We start from the raw sequence: 21,617 nt of genomic DNA, 5'->3' as shown, positions 1-21,617 counted from the left end.
AGGTCTCACATGGCACGACGTGGTTCACATGTACGAGTGCCACCATCTTGCCAAAGCGGGGTACCACCTTAAATCTCTGTCTGAGGTTGTTAGGCTAATCTCCTGTCTTCCTAAGTCCAATAGGGTATGAAGGATGACTACCTGATTGCCTCAGGGGAATGGAGCGACGATCTTCGTTGTCTAAGAGATCCAAGAGCGGTACCTCTAGGATCAATCTCTTGGGAAGGGGATTTAACCCTATAGTTTTATTCCTTTCGCTTGGAAATTCAAACTTTTTTTTTTAGAAAATATCTTTTTAACGATCTGACTACAATTCCCTTCTCAGATGGTTATTGTTGTATCGTTCCGACCTGAAATCGTTCCGACCTGAAATCATTTCTCTTGTGAGGGATGATCTTCTCCTTTCCTTTCCCTTGTAATTGGTCCTCTTCCACCCTTTTGTATTTGTTAATCTGGTCCATAAGTTGATGAACACTGGTAATAGGTTTACTAGCTAGGGATTTCCTTAAACAATGCTCGGTGGGGAGACCGCTTTTAAATGTGCTGATGGTAATGTCGTCGTAGTTACCTTCCATCTCATTGTACATTTCCCAATATCTATCCGAGTATGCTTTTAAAGTTTCCCCTTCGTGCATGGACAATGAAAACAATGAACTCAGAGGCCGAGAAACCTTGCTGTTCGTAATGAAACGAGAGCCAAAGGCTTGGGTGAGCTGCTTGTAAGAATCTATGGAGTTCGTTTTCAAGCTGTTGAACCACCTCATCACCACAGGTCCTAGACTGGACGGGAAAACTTTGTACATCAAAGCCTCCTTTCGAGAATGGATGACCATTCCATTCTTTGGTTAAACTGACTCACATGCTCCACAGGGTCTGTTCGGCCATTATAAATGGTGAATATAGGTTGGTGGAAACATCGAGGTAGTCTAGCCCTTTCTATCTTGTGCATGAAGGTTGACTTAGAGATCTGATCCAGAGCTTCATTCATGGCATCATTACCTAAGCCCTTACTAGATGGGCTCTTTTGTCTCCATCCATGACACTGCTCTTTTTCATAAGAGAAAGTTTCACTTGGGTGAGTTTTTGATCTCCGCCTATAACTGATGTCCTCCTCCTCATTAGAGGATATGTCAAAGTTAGAAGGGGACTGCCTTTGCTGTGCATGGCGTAATCTCTTTTTCAAGTCGTTTATCTCTCGTTGCATGGCCTGACAGTTGTTTTGTCTTTAGGATATGCGACTACCTACTTGGGAATGGCTTTGGCTCGTCTGAGTAGTATGCACACTCTCCTCTCGATTCCTTTCATTGCCCCGATTTTGCTTAGGGTCAAGAGGATTACTTTGCCTCTAAGGCCCAATGGGTTTTGTCCGCTGGGGATCGGTTTGGCGTGGGTTTTCTTGGTGTGGACCTGACCCTACTATGTTTAACCGTCGCACTCACTAACACCCAAGTTCTTTCCCACAGATGGCACCAATTGTAGGGACAAAGTTTGGAGCCCAAGCCCAAACCGTATGGAATCCTGGTCCAAAAAGCCAAATACAATGAATTTGGTAGAGTATGGGTCAAAGAACTAGGTTTAGATGAGTTGAGCAATGGCTTGCATGGAATTAAGGAACAATCAGACAAGAATAAAAGCTATTATGATCAAAGGACCTTTTGTTCGTGGAGACTAGAATTTTATTTATGAATACAGATCACCACATTAGGGTTACTTTATATGCTACAGTATTATCTTATTCTTTTTCGCTGTTCCTTTTTCATGAAGGCTTCTCTACATTATATAGGCTCTTCCTGATCATCTGGGCCTTACACTTGTTGATCACCTAGACCCCTACTTGAGCACCCATCCCATCAGACACCCCTTTCAGTCCTTTGTGAGTTGCGGCAGTCAAGGCAACACTATTCAGGGGTCTTCTCCACATTAATGCGGCCAGAAAAGTACCTGCAGTGCATTTAATGTGATGGTGGCAGTTTTTCCTTAGATATTTTGAGTTTTCTTCTCTTTCATGTGTTCAGGGGGCGTACTTCAACTACTTGAATATACACTTGGTCTAGGTTTGCCGTGTTCGAGGAGAAGTTCCTCCTCGGACTTTCTTCCCTTTGTCTCCTAATGATGAGGCTTGTAAAGTAATCACCTAAGTCATATTTCTCTCCTCGGACTTGTTAGTGTTTTCGGACAAGGACCAAGGCCCAAGGCCCAATACATTATTTTGGGCCATAGTCCCCACATTTGTCATGAAGAGGCTGATGAGCCCCCCACCCCCCAAATAAAAAAATATGACAAACCTTGAATTGGTAAACTTCTCATAATAGATAACATAATAAAAGCATTTGCATGAGTTCATTCAAAAATTTCTATCTATTTTAGCATAAAAACCTATTTTTTATATTTTATATACTTACTTCTCAAACACCTCACATCAAATTACATTTTATTTAAAATTTGATATTTTTAATTATTCCTCTGTTTTCACATACAACAACCACCATTCAGTCTCTTCCTTCATTTTTGGGATATGTAAAGAAAGAATAAAAAATTAAATGTAAAATGAATAATGTCGGTATAAATTTACACGGTTACTCTAGTAACCATGTATTTTTACAAAACTTTACATAATCTAATGTGAGTGAAGTTTGAATTTAATCTGCTAAAATATAGTCATTTTTCTATTTTACAACTTACAAGCACGGATGTAAGTGTTCTAAAACATGCAAAATAAAAATAAATAAATAAGTAAATAAAAAAACGAGATGATGAGAAGTCAAATCCATGAAAGGAAATTCTCAATTCAATAGGTTTGTTGAAGCCAATTTATCAGATACTGTTTAAAATTTGTGTTTTCCCTTTTAGTTGAAACTTGGAACAGTGAAAAGATACTTGTTCTCAAACTTAATTTGAAGATGCGAATATTGTGCATGCATAGTTGCATATTTGTCTTTGCCAAAATTTAGTGGACGCGCCCCACAAGATGACAATTTTACCTTCTCATTTTGCAATATCGAAAACGTTAAAAAAAGTATGAACAGGAAAAAAAAAATGTTAAACTTACTACAAATTTTACTTGGGGGGAAAAAATTTACAAACAGATTTAACAAAAAATATAATTGTTGTCAACCCAAAAAAAGAAGAAAAAATATTGATGCACATGGGTAGAGCTGTAAATGAGCCGAGTCTAGCCAAACTCGAGATCATCACCAAACAATATTAAATATTTAAGCTTGATTCATTTATTTGTTGAGGAAGCTCGAGTTTATTCATGAACTACCTGATTAACTTATTCTTTTCCTTCATATATAAAAATTATGACTAAAATGTTTTAGTCCTTCACAAATATGTGCATTTTTACTACAAATGATTTGGTTATATTATGAAAAGTACAAATAATAATTTTATATCATATATACCAATACACAAACTTATACAACCCTATTTTAAGTCTATAAAAATATACTTTTAAACAAGTATACAAATAAATATATAATTACTTCGAGCTCTCATGTTCATGAGCTTGTTCACGAACACATTATTACGTATGAGCTTAGCTCATTTATTAATCGGGCCTAAAGTTGGGCTTATATTGTTTTGGTGAATTACGTAAATGATGGAATATTTAATTATTTTCAATTTTCAATTCCTGATCTTGATTACTTAGGGTTTTGTACAATTCTTCCACTGCTACAAAGCACAGAGAGAGAGAGAGAGAGAGAGAGAGAGAGAGAGAGTTCTAACTGTGTCCAGTTGAATCATGAAATGAAACATTTCATCTACTCGACCCTGTATTTTTCAACCTGGACTTGGGTTGAAAAGATTACACGCACACATTGATTATTAATTCCTAATTAGGAGTGGGACATCGGATTCCTAATTCCTAAAGGGAGGGAAAAAGAAGAACCAAAAGAAATGAATGACGTCATTTTTTAATGTAACCTGATCCAAAATGACCAAAGAGCAAACAGGCCCTAAGATTTTGGATTTTGGATTTGGGTTTTTGTTAAATTATTATTGTTAAGTCAAATTGGGTTCAAAAGCTTTAAAGTGTAGAAATCTTGACTCGGTGCAGAATGTGAACTATTAGAAAAAGCAAAGAAACTCAAATCTAAAATAAACAAACAATTTATGTAAGTTATTTAGTTTTAGTTGAATAACCTTAGAGATTGAAGTTATATATGTACCACCTTTATCTTAAAGCAACGCCCATTTAGATCTTTGCTTAGTAATAGAAAAACTTACATTGATTACTGCCCAAAAATAGAGAGCAAAGAAACTAAAAATCTCTAAGGTTATAACTGTTGTGTTAGTTTATATGCATAACATGATCAAGGACTATAATACCTAGTATCACAATTGATAAAAATCAATACAAACTAATAAGAATTTCATGTTTTTACAGATACTTAAACAATCACATATATGGTGTGTTGAACATATTCACATTTTCTTCATCTGAACAAACTCCTCAATATAAAAAGAAAACTATTGGACATTTCCAGCACCAAAGGATCCACTGTACAAGATGATTCATGTATGGCTCTACTATTTCCATCCAAATAGAAGAAGTTCGGCTCTACTTGGGAATTACTGATCAATGTCGACCCCAAGCTCTGAAGTTAAGCATTAGATTCCCTCCTGAATTTGTTACAAAAAATGTGAATGAGAGAGACAGGAACAAATACATATAGAGAAAGAGATATGTGTATGTATCACTTTACTTATAGAATAGAGTCAGGATCGTATAAGCAAATTATTTTCCCTTGTTGCACTAGTTGAATTCCCAACTAAATCAATAAACAATTCTTCGAGCTAGGGAATCACAATGATAAAGAATATATTTACCACTGACTTGCTGCTATATACCGTAGCTAGGCACGTTGATTTCAGCTTTTCCACTTTCTGCATTTGAAAATTCTAGCTATTAAGAATAAGCCCCAAAGACAACCAATGAAATCGGAAATTAAGTTCTTAATATCAGCATAAATATTAGGTGAAAATACTGATTTGGTCCATACATTTTGGTGTCACGGTCAATTTAGTCCTTACATTTTGACAACAGTCAATTTGGTCCATGTTATTTTCAACATATAGTTAATTTGGTCCCTACCATTAACTTATTAACAGAAAATACCTACGTGGCAAACAGTTTATAAGGTTGACATGTCTGATATTAAAAAATTGAATGAGATGATGACGTGTCTAAATTTTATTGGCCATGTCAGTGATTAATTGGCAAAAAATGCCACATCAGCTTTTATAAATATATTTCTCTTTTTTTCTTTTTTTTTTTTCCTCTCTTTATTCTAACCCAAAAAAAAAAAAAATTCTTTAATCAAACATAATTTTCATTTTATTTTCAATAACAATTTTCTTCATTGTTTCGGCAAACAACCATTGAATGTGCATAGCTATCTCACCTGGTGGAGACCATGATTTGGAAACCCCATTTCTCTCTCAATAATTGTGGGTTATTGTGTTGTGTTGTGTTGTATAGCAAGTGAATGTATAGCAGCCAAGGCCACTAGAAATCCATACAGAGGAGAAAAAATTTCATATGCAGTTGTTAACCAAACGAAGAGGACATGGATTTGATCCGAGTTGCATGTCAAATTGGTAAACTTGAATAGAGCAATCATTCTAGACCATTTTGAATTAGAATCGGAGGTCCACTAAGGGGTTGGATTTGGAGCAACTGGGATTTGGATCTGAAAGTTCAAATAGTGTAAAAACACCCTTGAACGTTTAGACCTCCAATTTACAAATTACCAATTCAAGCTTTATATCAAACAAAATGTGCGGAACATAAACAAAAGCTTAATACAGAATTGGTAAACAATCTATGCCAATTAAAATCACATCCACAGCAAAAAATAAAAGGCAAAGATAAAGGGAAGACAGATGCAAACACAAGGAAAACACACGATGCGTTATCGAAGAGGAAACCGAAGCCCTCGGCATAAAACCTCTCTGCCGCCCTCCAAGCAGTAAACAATCCACTAGAAAATGTAGTTGGGATACATGAACAGCAATAGACCCTCCAAGCCTAATCTACCCAGTGTACCTAAGCCCTCCAAGCTTCTTGCTCCAACGAGGTTGCGTCGAACCTATTTCTTTTCTAGCTTCCCAGATTCCGCTACTTGACCATAGCATCAACCAATGTAAATTAGATCCTTCCTAACTGCTTCCCAGAACACCAAACAGCCCTCTCATAGTAATGGATATGGTGAGAAAAAGGTTTTGGTAAAATGCCTCTCAAGGATTTAATAATGGAGAGGAAGAGAGTTGAGGAATTTGAAGAGTCTCTTATGTAAAGATTGTGGATGAATCAATCTTGTTTTATTCTAGGGTTTCTCTCTCAAAATTCTCTCTGGAAGCTCCCTTTCTTTCATGGGTATAAGGAGTATTTATACTAGGGTGAGACTGGAATGTGAAACGTCAGGTTTTTCAAAACAGGGCTAGCTCGCAGCTTGGCCTTGCGATTTAACTGAGTTGCGAGATCCAGCTGCAAGATAATAGAACTGCCAGTTGTCCTATTTTGTCCTGTAGTGCTCTAGCTAGCATGACGCTTCAACTTCTGGCATGCTTGGCACGTGTGTTGCTTCTGGCGGCTTGCAGCTGCGAGTCACCCGCGAGATCTAGCTCGAGACTCTGTTTTCTTGCACACTCTTGAGCATTCAACACTCTATCTCACTCACTACCCTTACTACAAACCCACCTAAATGCAGGGTTACTAATTGCTGAAATACAAGCAAATTTGGCACGGAATAAAGCCAACAAAATGGTTGATTAAATTCAACCTTACAGGATCCACATAGGAGAGGAGGATGAGGAGGAGAAATCCCAAGAAGGTTAGTTTCTAAGGCATGAGATCCAGATTTGGAGACTGGGAGAAAGAGAGGTGGCACAAGCACTAGTGGTTAAGTGAGGAGTAGGAGAATGGGAGAGACAGAGGGCTGTCTTGGGTTTGGGGAAAGAACAATGAAGAATGTTCAGGGTTTGGGAAGAAGAACGATGAAAAATGTGGGAAAATAAATTTAATTTTTAAAGAAATCGTAGGAAAATTGAAAGAAAAAATAGAGGAAAAAAATTGGAAAAGAAAAGAAATATATTTCTAAAGGTTGATGTGGTTTTTTTTCCAACTAAGCACTGATATAGCCAATAAAATTTAGACATATCAACATCTCATTTAATTTTTTTTAATTTAGTAACACCAACGGTACAAATTGTTTGCCATGTAGACATTTTCTGTTAATAAGCTAACGGTGGGGACTAAATTGATTGCAAGTTGAAAATAATAGGGACTAAATTGACTGCTTCTAAAATGTAGGGACTAAATTGATTGTAACACTAAAATATAGGGACCAAAATAGTGTTTTCGCCTAAATATTAATTGTCCTCCTCTTTCTCAACAGCATTATTATTATTATTTTTTGGTAAGTAATTTTTCAATAGCATTATTCACTAGAGGTGCTTAGTGATTATTGGATTACTTCTATTTTCAAATAAAAATATCAAATTTTGGTTCCAACTTCCAAGATTGTGTCTAAATCAAAATAAATTGACATTTAAAGTCACAAATATCAGTAGTTTATAACAATATCATGAACAACTTAAGTTCATTAAATAACTTGAATACTAAGAAAATGTACAGTATGATTTCTTTTACCTCTACAACTCTTTTAACTTTGATGTGTGCTCTTCATGGAATGTGTGCCAAAGAGGGAGCCTAATGGCTGCAATTTTTTTGAGACTCATGCTGATTAGGAGTTACAGATGAATAATATTCATTAATCATCCTACCTGTTAATCCAAATTAAACTAGACTAGCACTCAAGCAGTCAAGTTTTGTTGATAAAAAAAAAAAAAAAAAAAAAAAAAGTACCAACCTTCACACAGGCTAAATAAGCAAATGTTCACCAAGACACTTATCAAGGGGAAAACAATGGTGCTGGATAATCTATTTTAGAAAAAAATATCATTACATATACATCAAAGACTAGTCACTCTCAACACATGAGCAAAACACTGCAATATTTGACAATACACAACTTTATTTCTCTAAAAGAATCATGCATGTATGAATTTTTCTTAGAAATTCTACATTCAATCTAACATAATTCTTTTTTGCTAGAGAAAAAAGAACCCATTTTTAAATGAAGACCATACCTCATTTATCATGCTAAATTATCACTTTTTGCAAAAGTTTAAACTCAAAATTTTAATAATATATCAACAATTAGTGTAACTAATTGGAGATAGCAACTTAGGATAACCTGTATCATACCATGACAAGTGCTGATTAATAACAGTGGACTTAATCAACTATTACAATACTAGAGAACTTGGATCACTTATAATGATATCGTGGTAATCTATCATTTATTGTAAAAGCTTAAATTGTTAATTCTAATAATCTTTTAACTATTTGTAGACTGATACTTTGCAGTTATTCTATTTCTGAACATGCATAGAGGGAAACTACATACTAGCATTTGTCAAAAGGCATACATGTCTAACAAATTTCAACACAATTCTTCAAACTTGACCCTTGTCAGAGTGGTGTCAATGTGTTTTGGGCCATTTGTAGCGGTGGTAATGAAAGGTAAACTGGAAAAACAAAAGTATATTCTCAATGAATATGAAAAAGAGAGATCCAATTATAGAAAAAAGATATAGAAATAGCCACATACCTAATATTGGTCTAAGTCAGAGATGACAGCTCCATTTTCACTTTCTCAGCACTCTCTATGAGACATGGAGCTTGCTTGTCTTTCGAGGACAGGTTGAAACTGCCTTGAGTGATGCAAAGCTATCCTTCAAAGAGATAGATGAAGTAATCCTCATTGGTGGTTCAACTTGCATTCCAGCTGTTCAGGAACTAGTGAGGAAGATGACTGGAAAAATCCCATTGTGACTGTAAAACCTAATGAAGTTGTTGCTCTTGGAGCTGCAATTCAAGTTCGTCCTTTTCTCCTATTGAAACCATGACCTCACCATCCATTCCATTATTATTGGAGGAGGAAGCACCAATTGAGCTATAGGTCATTGTTAATAAGTGACCTTTTCTCCACAATATTTTTATTTATAAGAAAGTTAAAGCCATGTATATTTTTTGTACAGGACATACAAGCATAGCTATTTGCTCATGAATAATGCTTACTTTTTAATAGGAGACTTGTTCATAGCTGTAGATACAGAGATTCATTCTAATGTCTACAAAATAAGGACATCAACTACCAAAGAAAAGACTTACATCTGTACCCGATTCCATCTAGAATAAAGTCATCAAAATATCATAACAGAGGATCCTAGGGAACAGAATGATCATTTTTGGGCACAACACTCCAATGTATGAGGAATTACTTTCATCAACTGCTACAGATATCAACCCAACAATGCTAAAGTTATGGCTCTGTCATCATTACTGACTCAAGTGTTTGCAATAAATACTTGAGCCATAATCATATAATTGAGCCTTTTATTAAGAGATATAGAAAGAGAAGCACCCAAAGATGTGAATCCAAAAATGCAACTAAAGGAGGCATACCTTGGCATCGAATTCAATCAAGATTTTCTTGTCCACTTTGATGGTGGACACAACTTGGAGTTGGAACAATCATTGACAAAAGTGTGGGCCACTGAAAGCCCTGAATCTTCTTCTCCATTGTTGAAAGACCTGGGATCTATCTCTTCCAATTCCCTTATTAGAGCCCTTGAGTTTCCCAAAAAAACAAAACAAAATAGAAAACACCCAAACTTGGTTTGTTTCATTTTCTTTGGTTTTCCAAACAGAGAGTGAATAAAAAATAATAATAATAAAAAGAAGGTACCTAGACTTGAGCATTGTAGTTGGAATTCGGGTTGCACGAGAGCTCCATTTCCAGAGACGATATCGGATTCGAAGCCATCCGAAGTGGGACAGGTAGTGTTTTTGGGGACGTCTGGCATAGGGTGGTGGTCGATGGTTTCTTCTTGGCCGATGTCTAGAATCTCCTCCATTGTTGAAAGCCCATTGATCCATATTAGTGCCACAACTAGAAGTGGGTAAAAGAGGGACTGAGGAAGACCCACAGCTATGCGTAGCACTTGGACTCGGCAACTGAAAAACATCAGATTTTCGGGAACAACAAATGCACTCTACACGGACCCCCCACCTTCTAGGAGGGTTTTTAACCCAATCCTCCATTTCACATGTTAACTCAACGTAATTTAATTCAGATGGTTTTGACTTATTCAATTGGATTTGCAAGTACTTATTCGAAAAAGAAATTATCATCAGATGGTCGGAGAATTCAAGATTATAACTAATGTTCTCATTTTCACAACCATTGATGGAAAGGTAAACAATACAAGTAGACATCCGTGGATATTTCAACGGTCCAAAAGCAAAACAGACATCAATTATATTTGGAAATGTGCGACCAACCCAAAATGATATGACATTTCCATCACTTTCATGGTTTAAGTTCAACCACTTTGGAATCTCAGTTCCTGGTAGTATAATTACAAAATAATCATCTTCAGGTTTAGAGCCCACGTCAAGCAAAACTGAGCGATAGCGACGAACCTCATCCAGTATTTCGGTTGATGATGTTTGTGGATCCATTAATATCCTGCTTCTTGTTCCCTTGCAAGCTTTATTTGGAAATATCCCTAAAAATTCTCCAATCTGCATTCAATTAACAAATTCAACAAATTGAATCAGGGAAGAAATTAACAAAAATTGTTTCTTTTTTATAACTTAATAAAAAAAGAGAGAAACCTGATTCAATAATCTGCTTGACGATTGTGGATTCAACGAACAGCAATTGCTTGCATCCAAAACTTGTATAGATTGTGGAAGCCTTGGAATTTCCTGAAGCTGCTTGCAATTTCTTATATCAACCCAGACAATTCAGTCACTTTAGTCAAAGCTGTCCTCCACCTTTGAACCTTCTCCAAGCTATCCTCTAAATTTTCTTCATGTTGAGTTAACGCTACTCCAAACTTTCCCTTTTGTTTATGTATTTCTGATGGATCTACTTTGTAAAATATAGGTAGAACTAATTGTCTGTTATTTCTACACTCAAGAATCTTTACTAGCTCATCTAAGCACCAACTAGAAGATGCATAATTTTCAGAGAACACAACAATCAAAATCATTGACAATTCAATAGCCTTAAGAAGTTTTGTTGAAATTTCTTCTCCTCTCTAAAGGCCATTATCGATAAAGGTGTTAAAACCCTTATCACATAAAGCTTGATATAAATGACTTGTAAAATTATAGCGGGTATCTTCACCTCTGAAACTTAAGAAAACATCATAGATAAATTGGGGAGTGAAAGAAGAAGAGGCTCCGTTTTTTATTTGGAGAGCCATAGGAATCTATGATCAAAAAGTTGAGAAAATATGGAGAGAAGAAAGATATGATGAGATGTGAAACAAAATGAATTTATTGACAAAACAATATGTGATCCATAGGTTATATACAAGTTGTGACGGTCCCACACGTTTTCAGTTTTCCACTGAAAAGTGTGAATACATTTTCAATTTTCCATTGAAAAGTGTGAATGCATTGAAAAATTCATCAATATTTCATACTTTTCTTCTTCTTTTCATGAAGTTTCATACTTTTCTCACTAGTCACAACTACCAATTTTGACTAAAGGTTGTGTTGTAGAAACTTTCTTAGTTTGATGTGCTATGTCCACAATATCTTTACAACATTTTTACAAAAAATCATACGTTGGTTGTTATTATTGATTCTAATTTGAACTTAGTGTTGGAATTTTTTCTTTTCTTTTTTATTACCAATAACAACCCATAACAACTTGCCACTTAAAATTTATTGTAAAAATATTGTAGACATAGCATTTCTCTTTCTTAACACAATCATTCATACCATTCCACCTGTAATTAGTTTTTCAAGAAAACTTTTCTTTCAAAGAAATTGTATTTATGCAATCCTTCTATGCTTGTTTACTACTCTCTCTTCTTCTCTTTCTTTCCCTTACTTTTTCCTCACTTCTATCACTCTCTTTCATCTCCATTTCAAACCAAATGGAATATCAGTTTCCAGATTTGGCTACAATTCTCAATAAAAAAATTCACACAACTACATATTTTTAAAATCTAACTGTCAAATTACATGTACTTTATATTCTTAACACACATGTCAAATTTCTTGCCAATTGGATTTTATTACTATTCAATTCATAAACTTATTTTTTATGCATAATTAGACTACGGAAACATAAAATATAAACATTTAATTGATGATATAGTTATTGATATTTGATTTTTTGAAAATTTTGCGAGCATGGAGAATATAAAAATAAAATGTAATCCAATGGTTAATTTGTTAAAATTCACCTCAAATTAATAGATATTGAGTGGCATTGTAGTCATTGGTTACAACCAAGTTTGTAACCAAACTTTTTCCAATAAAAAAAAGAAACAAAACAAGTGTTTTGAGGATATTAATAAAAATATATATAAAAAAAAACACGTTTAATTACCATTTTAGTCCTTAATGCTTGTACTATATGTCAACATGGTCTTTAACACCTTAAATGTGACAATTTAGTTTCTAAAATTTTGGTATTATGTCAAAATAATGCTTGTCAATAAGCGGTACATGAAAAAAAATTGGCATGACTAACATTAGTATCAAAATAGTATTTTTAGGTCTTGGTACTATGATTCGAGATAGCAAATGAATTGTTCTTGCTTCTTGTTTAGAGAAAGTCTCTCTCCCTCCCTCTTTAGACAATTTTGAAGTCATTGGTTACAACCAAGTTTGTAACCAAAAATTTTCCAATAAAAAAAGAAAAGAAAAGAAACAAAACAAGTGTTTTGAGGATATTAATAAAAATATGTATAAAAAAAACACGTTTAATTACCATTTTAGTCCTTAATGCTTGTACTATATGTCAATGTGGTCTTTAACACGTTAAATGTGACAATTTAGTTTCTAAAATTTTGGTATTATGTCAAAATAATGCTTGTCAATAAGCAGTACATGAAAAAAAATTGGCATGACTAACGTTAGTATCAAAATAGTGTTTTTAGGTCTTGGTATTGTGATTCGGGATAGCAAATGAATTGTTCTTGCTTCTTGTTCAGAGAAAGTCTCTCTCCCTCCCTCTTCAGACAATTTTGAAGCTTTGGCCGCAGCTGAGGCACTTCTTTTTGCACAAGAACTCGGCCTCTTTTCTCTTATCCTTGAGGGAGATTCAGAGTTTGTTATCAAGGTTTTGAGGAGTGAGGACGAATCTCTTGCTTCCTTTGGTCACCCTTTGGAATCAGTGAAACCCATTATAGATGCCTTTAGTAGTATTTCTTTTTCTCATACTCATAAACTTGGCAATTCTATAGCTCACAACCTGGCTAAGCATGCAAGACATGCTAGAGGTTTATTGGTGTGGTCGAAGGGTGCTCCTTCCCATCTTCATGATGTTCTTTTGGCAGACAATGGATAGGTGTCTTTTTTTTTTTTTTTTTTTTTTTTTTTTTTTCAATAAAAGTTCCTTGTTTTCTTTCTAAAAAAATAAAAATAAATAAAAAAATTTATCCTGTAGGTTATTGTGTGACCTTAATTATAAAATCAAAATTTTAAAAATATATTATTTGGAAGCCCCTAAGTAAATGAGATGCCATTTTATTAGCTGAAATTGAAATTTTCTTTTCTTTTCTTTTCCTTTGCTTTTTGGGGAACTAAACGAGGTTTAAGTCTTGACCTTTTAGTTCATGAACGGCATTTGAAAAACATACTATTTACCAATCTCACTCCACTTCATGTACATAGAGAAATATGAAATATTACTAATTTACTATATTAGAGAGATTCGGTTTTATTCTATGCTATATTTCAAGATCGGTGTTGTAGATATACAATTGTAGATGCTGCACACTATGAGGTGTATGTGGTAAAAGACTATCAATTCTATGATAGATGGCTCCTTGAGCACAAAATGTATATTTTCCTCGACTATTCGAGGCTACGCTATCATCCACATGCACACCTATTGAGGTAAATGCAAACATGTTGTTGTAAAACCATATATATTGCATGAAATGTCTACCTCGCAATGTTTACCCACAAATGAGCTCCATTAATTCAGCACAAATTGGTATGTTGGGTAAAGATATTTTTCCATTATTACAACATATTGAGGATGTCTTCTAACAAACAGGCAATAAAATGCGACATGTATTTGGTTGTGGTAGTTGGTACCTTATGACCTCTCTACCTTCTTTATAATTTTTTGCACAATTATTTCTCCCTTGCATATAATTTATTACATGTGCAGTATCATCACATGTGTTGTCAACACCTAATTTTAATTTTAAGGAAAAAATTAGTGATTTTATTTTATTCAATATTAAAATTTGTACCAAATATGATGTAGTGAAATATTAATAATGTTTTGAATATGCAGTGTGTAAACTAATTACAAAATTTATAAGGACAAACTTGAAATTTGAATAAAAAATGGTGACATTGAGGAAAAAACCTTGTTCTCTGTAGGCATCCCCTTGGTTTTGCTCAACTATATTTTCAATCCCTTCAATTCTTTATGTAACTGCAATGTAATTATATAAAATGCTCAACTAGTGTAATTATATATATTGAAAGTTCAAATAGTGTATAAAACACCCTTGAACGTTTAGACCCCCAATTACAAAATAACCAATTCAAGCTTTATGACAAACAACAAGTGTGCGGAAAATGAACACAAGCTATAAACAGAATTGGTAAACAATCTAAGCCAATTAAAATCACATCCACAGCAGAAAATAAAAGGCAAAGATAAAGGGAAGAGAGATGCAAACACAAGGACAACACAACAATGTGTTATCGAAGAGGAAACTGAAACCCTCAGCGTAAAACCTCTTCGCCGCCCTCCAAGCGGTAAGTAATCCACTAGAAAATGTAGTTGGGATACATGAACAGCAATAAACCCTCCAAGCCTAATCTATCCAGTGTACCTAAGCCCTCCAAGTTTCTTACTCCAACGAGATTGCGCCGAACCTATTTCTTTTCTAGCTTCCCGGATTTCCTTCTTAACCATAGCATCAACCAATGTCTAATTGGTTCCTTCCTAACTGCTTCCCAGAACACCAAACAGCCCTCTCACAGTAATGGATATGGTGAGAAAAGGTTTTGGTAAAAGGCCTCTCAATGATTTAACAATGGAGAGAAAGAGAGTAGAGGAATTTGAAGAGTCTCTTATGTGAAGATTGCGGATGAATCAATCTTGTTTTTCTCTAGGGTTTTTCTCTCAAAATTCTCTCTAGAAGCTCTCTTTCTTTCGTGGGTATAAGGGGTATTTATACCAGGGTGAGAATGGAATGTGAAGAGTCAGGTTTTTCAAAACAGGATGGCCTCCCGGCTTGACTGAGTCGCAAGATCCAACCGCGAGATAACTGAACGGCCAGTTGTCCTATTTCGTCTTGTAGTGCTCCAACTAGCATGACGCTTCAACTTCTGGCATGCACATGTGCAGCTTCTGGCGGCTTGCAGCCGCAAGTCACCCGCGAGATCCAGTTGCGAGTCTCTGTTTTTCTTGCACACTCTTGAGCATTTCATCACACTATCTCACTCACTACCATTACAAAAATCCCACCTAAATACAGGGTTACTAATTGCTGAAATACAAGTAAATTTGGCACGGAATAAAGCCAACAAGATGGTTGATTAAATTCAACCTTACATATATATATATATATAAATAGTGGTGAAAGATTTATAAATATATTATATAAAACTTACCATCATTAACATTAGAATTCATATGACTTGGCCTAACCTTAAAGTCATTTGCCATTGTAGTTGGATAGGTTGGAGGGAAACCTAAATTTAATATATAAACATTAAGTTAGTGTTTTTGTTGACATTGACATACAACTAACATGCCAAAAACTATAGATTTTCTCAAAATAATAATATTCCAAGCAATGAAGATTGTTTAAAGATACAAAACTATAATCTCACCATTGGCTTCTGGCATAACTTTGCTTAACTGGCATATTGCATGCCAAGTTACGAATATGTGTAAGCCAACGACTTTGTCTAGCCTTATGATTAGGTGGTATTAGTGATAGGTTTGTTGATGTTAAATCAGAATGCACAACATCTTCATTTAAATTTGCTAGACTTCTCACTAAAACGTATTCCCCACCCAAAGTTTGTTGACTTTGTATTGAGTAATTGGCACGATGTCTTACCAATCAAATATTTTTGCCTTCATTGTCTTCTCTTTGTCTTCTTAGACGAGCATAATATCTCCATTGTTCTCGACAACATTCAATTTCATCGATACGAGCCATCGCTGTATTGTTCAAGCTCATTTCTACATAAAATTAAATTAAATTAAATTTATGGTGGTCGTTGCACACACATACACATTAAGCAATAGATCTTTCCTTGTCACAGATAGACTGTATTAAAACCTTAAAAAATTGAACTAATTTTGAACAAATCACATGTAAGAATTGTAATAATATGTGCAATTGTAATAAAATTTTAGTAAAGGGGGAAGCATGTGCTAAGTTTAGTTGAGTAAGAGTTTGTAAAATAGGAGAAATAAGTTACACTTCTTAAAATTATTAAATTATTATTTTAGGTAGAAGTTTTGAGAATATATTTAGATTTAGATTATGAATTGTTAGATCAATGTGACCAAAATATAATTTAGAAAATGTCTAAATTTTATTTTCCAAACTCATTTCTACATAAAATTAGATTCAATTTTTTGTGCTCATTTGACACACTTTAAAACAAAATCAGGCCTTTTTGTAAGGCCAAGTCCAAGTTCTAGTTAGCCAATGAAATTTGCTTACCTACTAAAGCTAATACTAATATATTATATTGCTTTTCATGGTTTTTTTTTTTTTAATGTAAAACTCTATAGTTACAATCAAATTTAAGATCATGTTAGTCCAGTCCATTTTACAGTCCCAAATAAATAAGAGTGCTAGAGTGCAAGGCCAATTGAATCATGTCTTCTTCTGTCTCTTTCTCTTTTTTTTTTCTTTTTTTTTTTTTCTTTTTTTCTTTTTTCTTTTTTTTTTTTTTTTTTTTTTTTTTGAGAAACAATTGAATCATGTCTAGTTACTCTTTATTAGAAGTAGCTTTTGTTTTCCAACATCCAATTGGATCGAGTCTACCATCTAAAATAATATAAAATATGCTTAAATAATAGTATTTATAAGTTAAAATTGTTAAAGTCCTTATCTATTCCTTTTTATTATTAGTACTGAATTCTATCTGATATTTGTGAGCATATCTAAACTTTTTTATTTTTTTTCTAATTTTAGTGAAGTATAGAAAAAGAATTCTTCATTTTAAGTGATGGATTTATCCAAAATTTTATTTACACCTCTTTCCTCAATTGTTTCTTATATATTTTTAAGAGAAAATTCTGATTTATTTATAGGAGTTATCTACTTATCTTTAGTCCTAACACTTAGCCACTTACTACACATCCATAATAATAGTCAAAAAGAGCTTAAATTTAGGATTTAACAACTACCTTTAAAACCAAGAATTTGCATGTAACATTTTTTATGGAAATAAAAATGGATGTGGTTTTTTTTTTAGAAGAATGGACATAGCTTTTATTTATTTATGATAGTTCTAAGATGTAGCCACTTAGTACACATCCATAACAAAATAAAGTAAAAAAATTTAATAGTTTTTATTTATTTTTGTTATAATAAAAGGCTCACATTTCTATGTGTTAGGGTTTATTTATTTATTTATTTATTTTGCCTTTTTATTTTTGTTAAAGGAAAGGCTCCAGGATCCCCACTTCTTTTTCTTTTTCTTTTTCTTTTTCTTTTTTATGGGATCCATGTTTCTTTTTGTTTGGGTGTTTGTCGACGCCCGGCTTCGATTGAAAGCAGAAAAAATGCCGCTGCCATGCCTTCATTTGACCACTAGCCGTGGCAACAGCTCCTGCGTGTGCGGGGCCCCGTTGGAGGGCCCCTTTTGATGATGGTGTGCGTGTAATTTGCGTGGAGCTTCAAGTGCTCAACAGCTCCTGCGTGTGAGGGGCCTGTTGGAGGGCCCCTTTTGATGATGGTATGCGTGTAATTTGCGTGGAGCTCTCTCTCTCTCTCTCTCTCTCTCTCTCTCTCTCTCTCTGTGTGTGTGGAGGAAGGTAAGTCTACCTTTGGTGTTATGGCAAGAATCTAGGCCAAATTTCTCTCTCTCTCTCTCTGTGGAGGAAGGTAAGTCTACCTTTGGTGTTATGGCAGGAATCTAGGCCAAATTTTAAGGAATTACCAAAGGTAAGTGGAGTCACCATCAATCATTGGGTTTTTCTAAAGTATGATTGGTCACTTGTTTCTAGTTGATTTTATTACCAATCCTAGATTAAGAAAACGGGCATTTTCCCTAATCTAATGTGGATGGCAAAAAATCTTGATTCTTAGGTCTGGGAGTTTGGTTACGTGTGGGGAAGGTGTTAGGCACCCCACAACGCATGTCCAATGACAGTCCTTTGTTTTTATAAAACCTTAATTTTCAAAAATTGGCAGTAAAAACATGATTTTGGAATTGGCTATCGAGGCTTAGCATGCATGGGGGCTTTGAGGTTTGGCCTTTGAATGGGTGTGGTCCCAATCTATGCTTTCCTAAGGAGTTCGAGCAAAGTGCCAGATTTCTACAACAAAAATCTGGCGACAAGTCACCTTACTTTCGTGGCAGAAATTAGGCATCGTTTGCCTTAGGTGACACAGACTGTGACAATCACACTGAAAGGGGGGCAAATAGGTATATATATACATACATCTTGCACAATGCAAGCACACAAAGTAGGGAAGTAAATGCTTACATCCCTAGAGCATGGCCCAAAATATAGGTGCAGGAAAGTAAACAGGGGTCACCATACTCTAGAGATGAGGACGAATGGTACACGGCATAATATACCTAATACAAACCATCTAGGGGAGAAATGGAGGAGGAAGGAAAGGGGTTTGAAAGAGTACATAACCAAATGGGAGAGGCTAAACTCCTAAACCTACTAATTATCGTCGCTTGGCTTATATCTGCATGCTCGTGCCTGTGCCTCTTTTGCTTGCGCTTGGGAGACTGTGCCCTAGCTCCATGCGTCCTCACTCCATGTGTGTACATGCAAAGACAAAGACAAGAAACCAGTAGACAAGCAATGGAAGTCAAAGATGCAAAGTGCGTATGAAAGAGGCATAAAGCAGATAAACATGATAGACATGGCAAGCATAGAAACAAGGATGCGATCAAACAAGCGAGAAGGCAAACAAGCAAGATAGCAAGCAAACAAGTAAAAAGGCAAACAAGCAAGAAAGGAAACAAAAGATGGTGTCTGAGAGGGACAAATGTAGGTTTGGATCGAATGTCCATAACTTCATTTTGTTGAAGCACAGACGACATACTAGCAAGCAAGACTCATGCATGGACATGTGAGCAAGCGTGTAAAGATGCATAGAAAGCCAATAGGTGGCACAAACAAGCATGGCAAGCATATCATCGCACATAGTAGAAAAGGGGAAGTATGCATGAAGCAACCGGCATCACAGCGATGCATCCCAAATGGTCACATCCAAATAAGGCCACATGGGCATCGAATGTAATCACACAACCACAAACCCGCTATTGACATCAAACGTGGCAAAGCCTAGAACTAGAAAGGCTAACACAAGCATAAAGCATAGAAGCAAGCAAGCATAGACATGCAAATAAGGATGATCCAAACCCTTTGATGAGGGCCTTGGTACATGGATGATGACAAAGACTATAGGGTCTAGATCGGGTCCTAACCATTAGGCCAAAACACAAGAGGAAAGACAATGCGACAAAAGGGCTAAAATAGCACATGGCATGACAAACAAAGCCTAAGTCTAGGCACATGAATATGGCATAGAGTGCACAAGCACATGGAAAAAAGCATAAAGCATGTAGAGAACATAGATCCAAGCACACAAGCATGCGAAAACATAGATCTAGACGCATAGGCATGGAAATATGCATGTAAACATATAGAAATTTAGCACATAGACATGGTAGAATATGAATCCAAGCACATAAACATGGTAGAACATGAATCCAAGCACATAGACATGAACGGATGCAAATCTAAGCATGAAACATGACAACAAGTGCATAAACACAAATTCGGGCAAAAGCGTAGCCAACAACATTAAATAAACATGTGAACATGTAACCCTAATCATCAACCTAGAACAAAATGAGGCGTAAAACACAGAAAAATATGGCATAAAACCCTAAGCATGTAGATCTAAACATATAAGCATGTGGAAACATAGATCTAAGCATGAAACATGGCATAAGACATAACAACCAAGAGATTTAAGCTAGAAACACAGATAAAACAAAAAACATGCTAAAGAAAGCAATAAATCATGTTATTCAAGCAAAAGGAAGATTGGGTATAAGAACAATACCTTGTGTTTTTGGTGAAGAGTGAAGAATCAAGAAGCTTTGATGTGTTTTTTGGGTGTTTTTGTGTGTTTTTTGGTGTTTGGAAGAGAGAAAAATGTGTAGGGAAACCAGGCAGAGAGCAGAAATTAAGAAAAATGTGTTCTTTCTCTGGTTTGAAGGGTGCCTGGGGTTATATATAGGCCTGACACGCGTTTCGAGATGGCGGCCCTTAGAGGACTGCCAGCCTTAAAAGGCCTAAAATGGGGTTGATCTTGACACCCATGAAAAGATCTTGGTTTCCTATTTTTGAAAAGGTATGGATCTTGGAAATCCAACTATCGGATCAAAAGTTATGGCTCTCGGAAGTTAGTGGTGCATCAATCGATGTGTCATCCTGGTTTTCATGATATCTTGGCCGTTCTAACTCTGATTTCAACCTATGAACAGTCATTGGAATGAGAATTTGATAATCTTCACAATGGCATTGGTTTCAACCCATTTTGATAGCCGGATCAAAATTAGGGTATTTAGGCCCACCTTGGATCGACTTCGAGTTAAACTTTGTCAAAGTTGTTAAAATTCTCTGAGAAGCTCAAGTTTGATGTAAAACTATGAAAAATGTAGTTTTGTGAGGGTTTCGACCTTGTTTGACCTTCAGTCCAACTTAGGGTTGACTAGGGGCATTTTGGTCATTTTAGCTGGAAAAAGGCACTTCAGGTGCTCCGGTGCTTGAATAGGTTACGCCACATTGTTTTGGATGTTCTTGTGGCTCTATGGAAAGAAAATGATATTTTTGGATTTTTCGGGGTCTGGCACGCAAATCGAGGGTGAACAAAATACGGTATCAATAGTGTTGTTGCTTTTTTCTAGGTGTGCTATTTGTTGGTGCAGGAGCGGGAGATAAGTACATATGGCTATGCAGAAATCTTGAGGAGTAATTTAACTAGTAGTGTCAAATTGAAAGACTTCTCTATGTACTTGAAATGGAGTGAGATTGGGGACCTACAGATACATCTTCAGGTTGGTGTCATCTTGGTCTCTGTCAAATCAAATATATTGTTGTTAGGAAATTGATGAGTGAAATATGCTGCTATATTATCTCTAGCAAGTATTTAGAACCTTAAAACAAAGTTTTACGACTGAGTTGATTTTAACACTAAACTAATCAATATAGTCCAAGTGTGACTTAGCAAATTTCCAAACTAACTACACTACACAAACA

General features: G+C 35.3%; 1 protein-coding gene across 1 annotated transcript; it reads right to left on the bottom strand.

The window, feature by feature from the left end:
• Window positions 1–4,321: 4,321 nt before the first annotated feature.
• Window positions 4,322–11,435, bottom strand: LOC126694439 (uncharacterized). The gene is made up of 7 exons (XM_050390706.1): window positions 10,754–11,435; window positions 9,822–10,660; window positions 8,682–9,703; window positions 7,878–7,948; window positions 7,658–7,747; window positions 4,834–4,890; window positions 4,322–4,626 (listed from the first exon to the last, which is right to left on the bottom strand). The coding sequence occupies exons 2-3, from the start codon at window positions 10,595–10,597 to the stop codon at window positions 9,556–9,558; spliced, it is 924 nt and encodes a 307-aa protein (XP_050246663.1). The 5' UTR covers window positions 10,598–10,660; window positions 10,754–11,435; the 3' UTR covers window positions 4,322–4,626; window positions 4,834–4,890; window positions 7,658–7,747; window positions 7,878–7,948; window positions 8,682–9,555.
• Between the last annotated feature and the right edge of the window lie 10,182 nt (window positions 11,436–21,617).

The sequence above is a fragment of the Quercus robur genome, chromosome 8 (assembly GCF_932294415.1).
Source record: "Quercus robur chromosome 8, dhQueRobu3.1, whole genome shotgun sequence".
Classification (NCBI taxonomy): domain Eukaryota; kingdom Viridiplantae; phylum Streptophyta; class Magnoliopsida; order Fagales; family Fagaceae; genus Quercus; species Quercus robur.
Note: the sequence above shows the minus strand (reverse complement) of the source record. Positions and strands in the feature narration are given on the sequence as shown.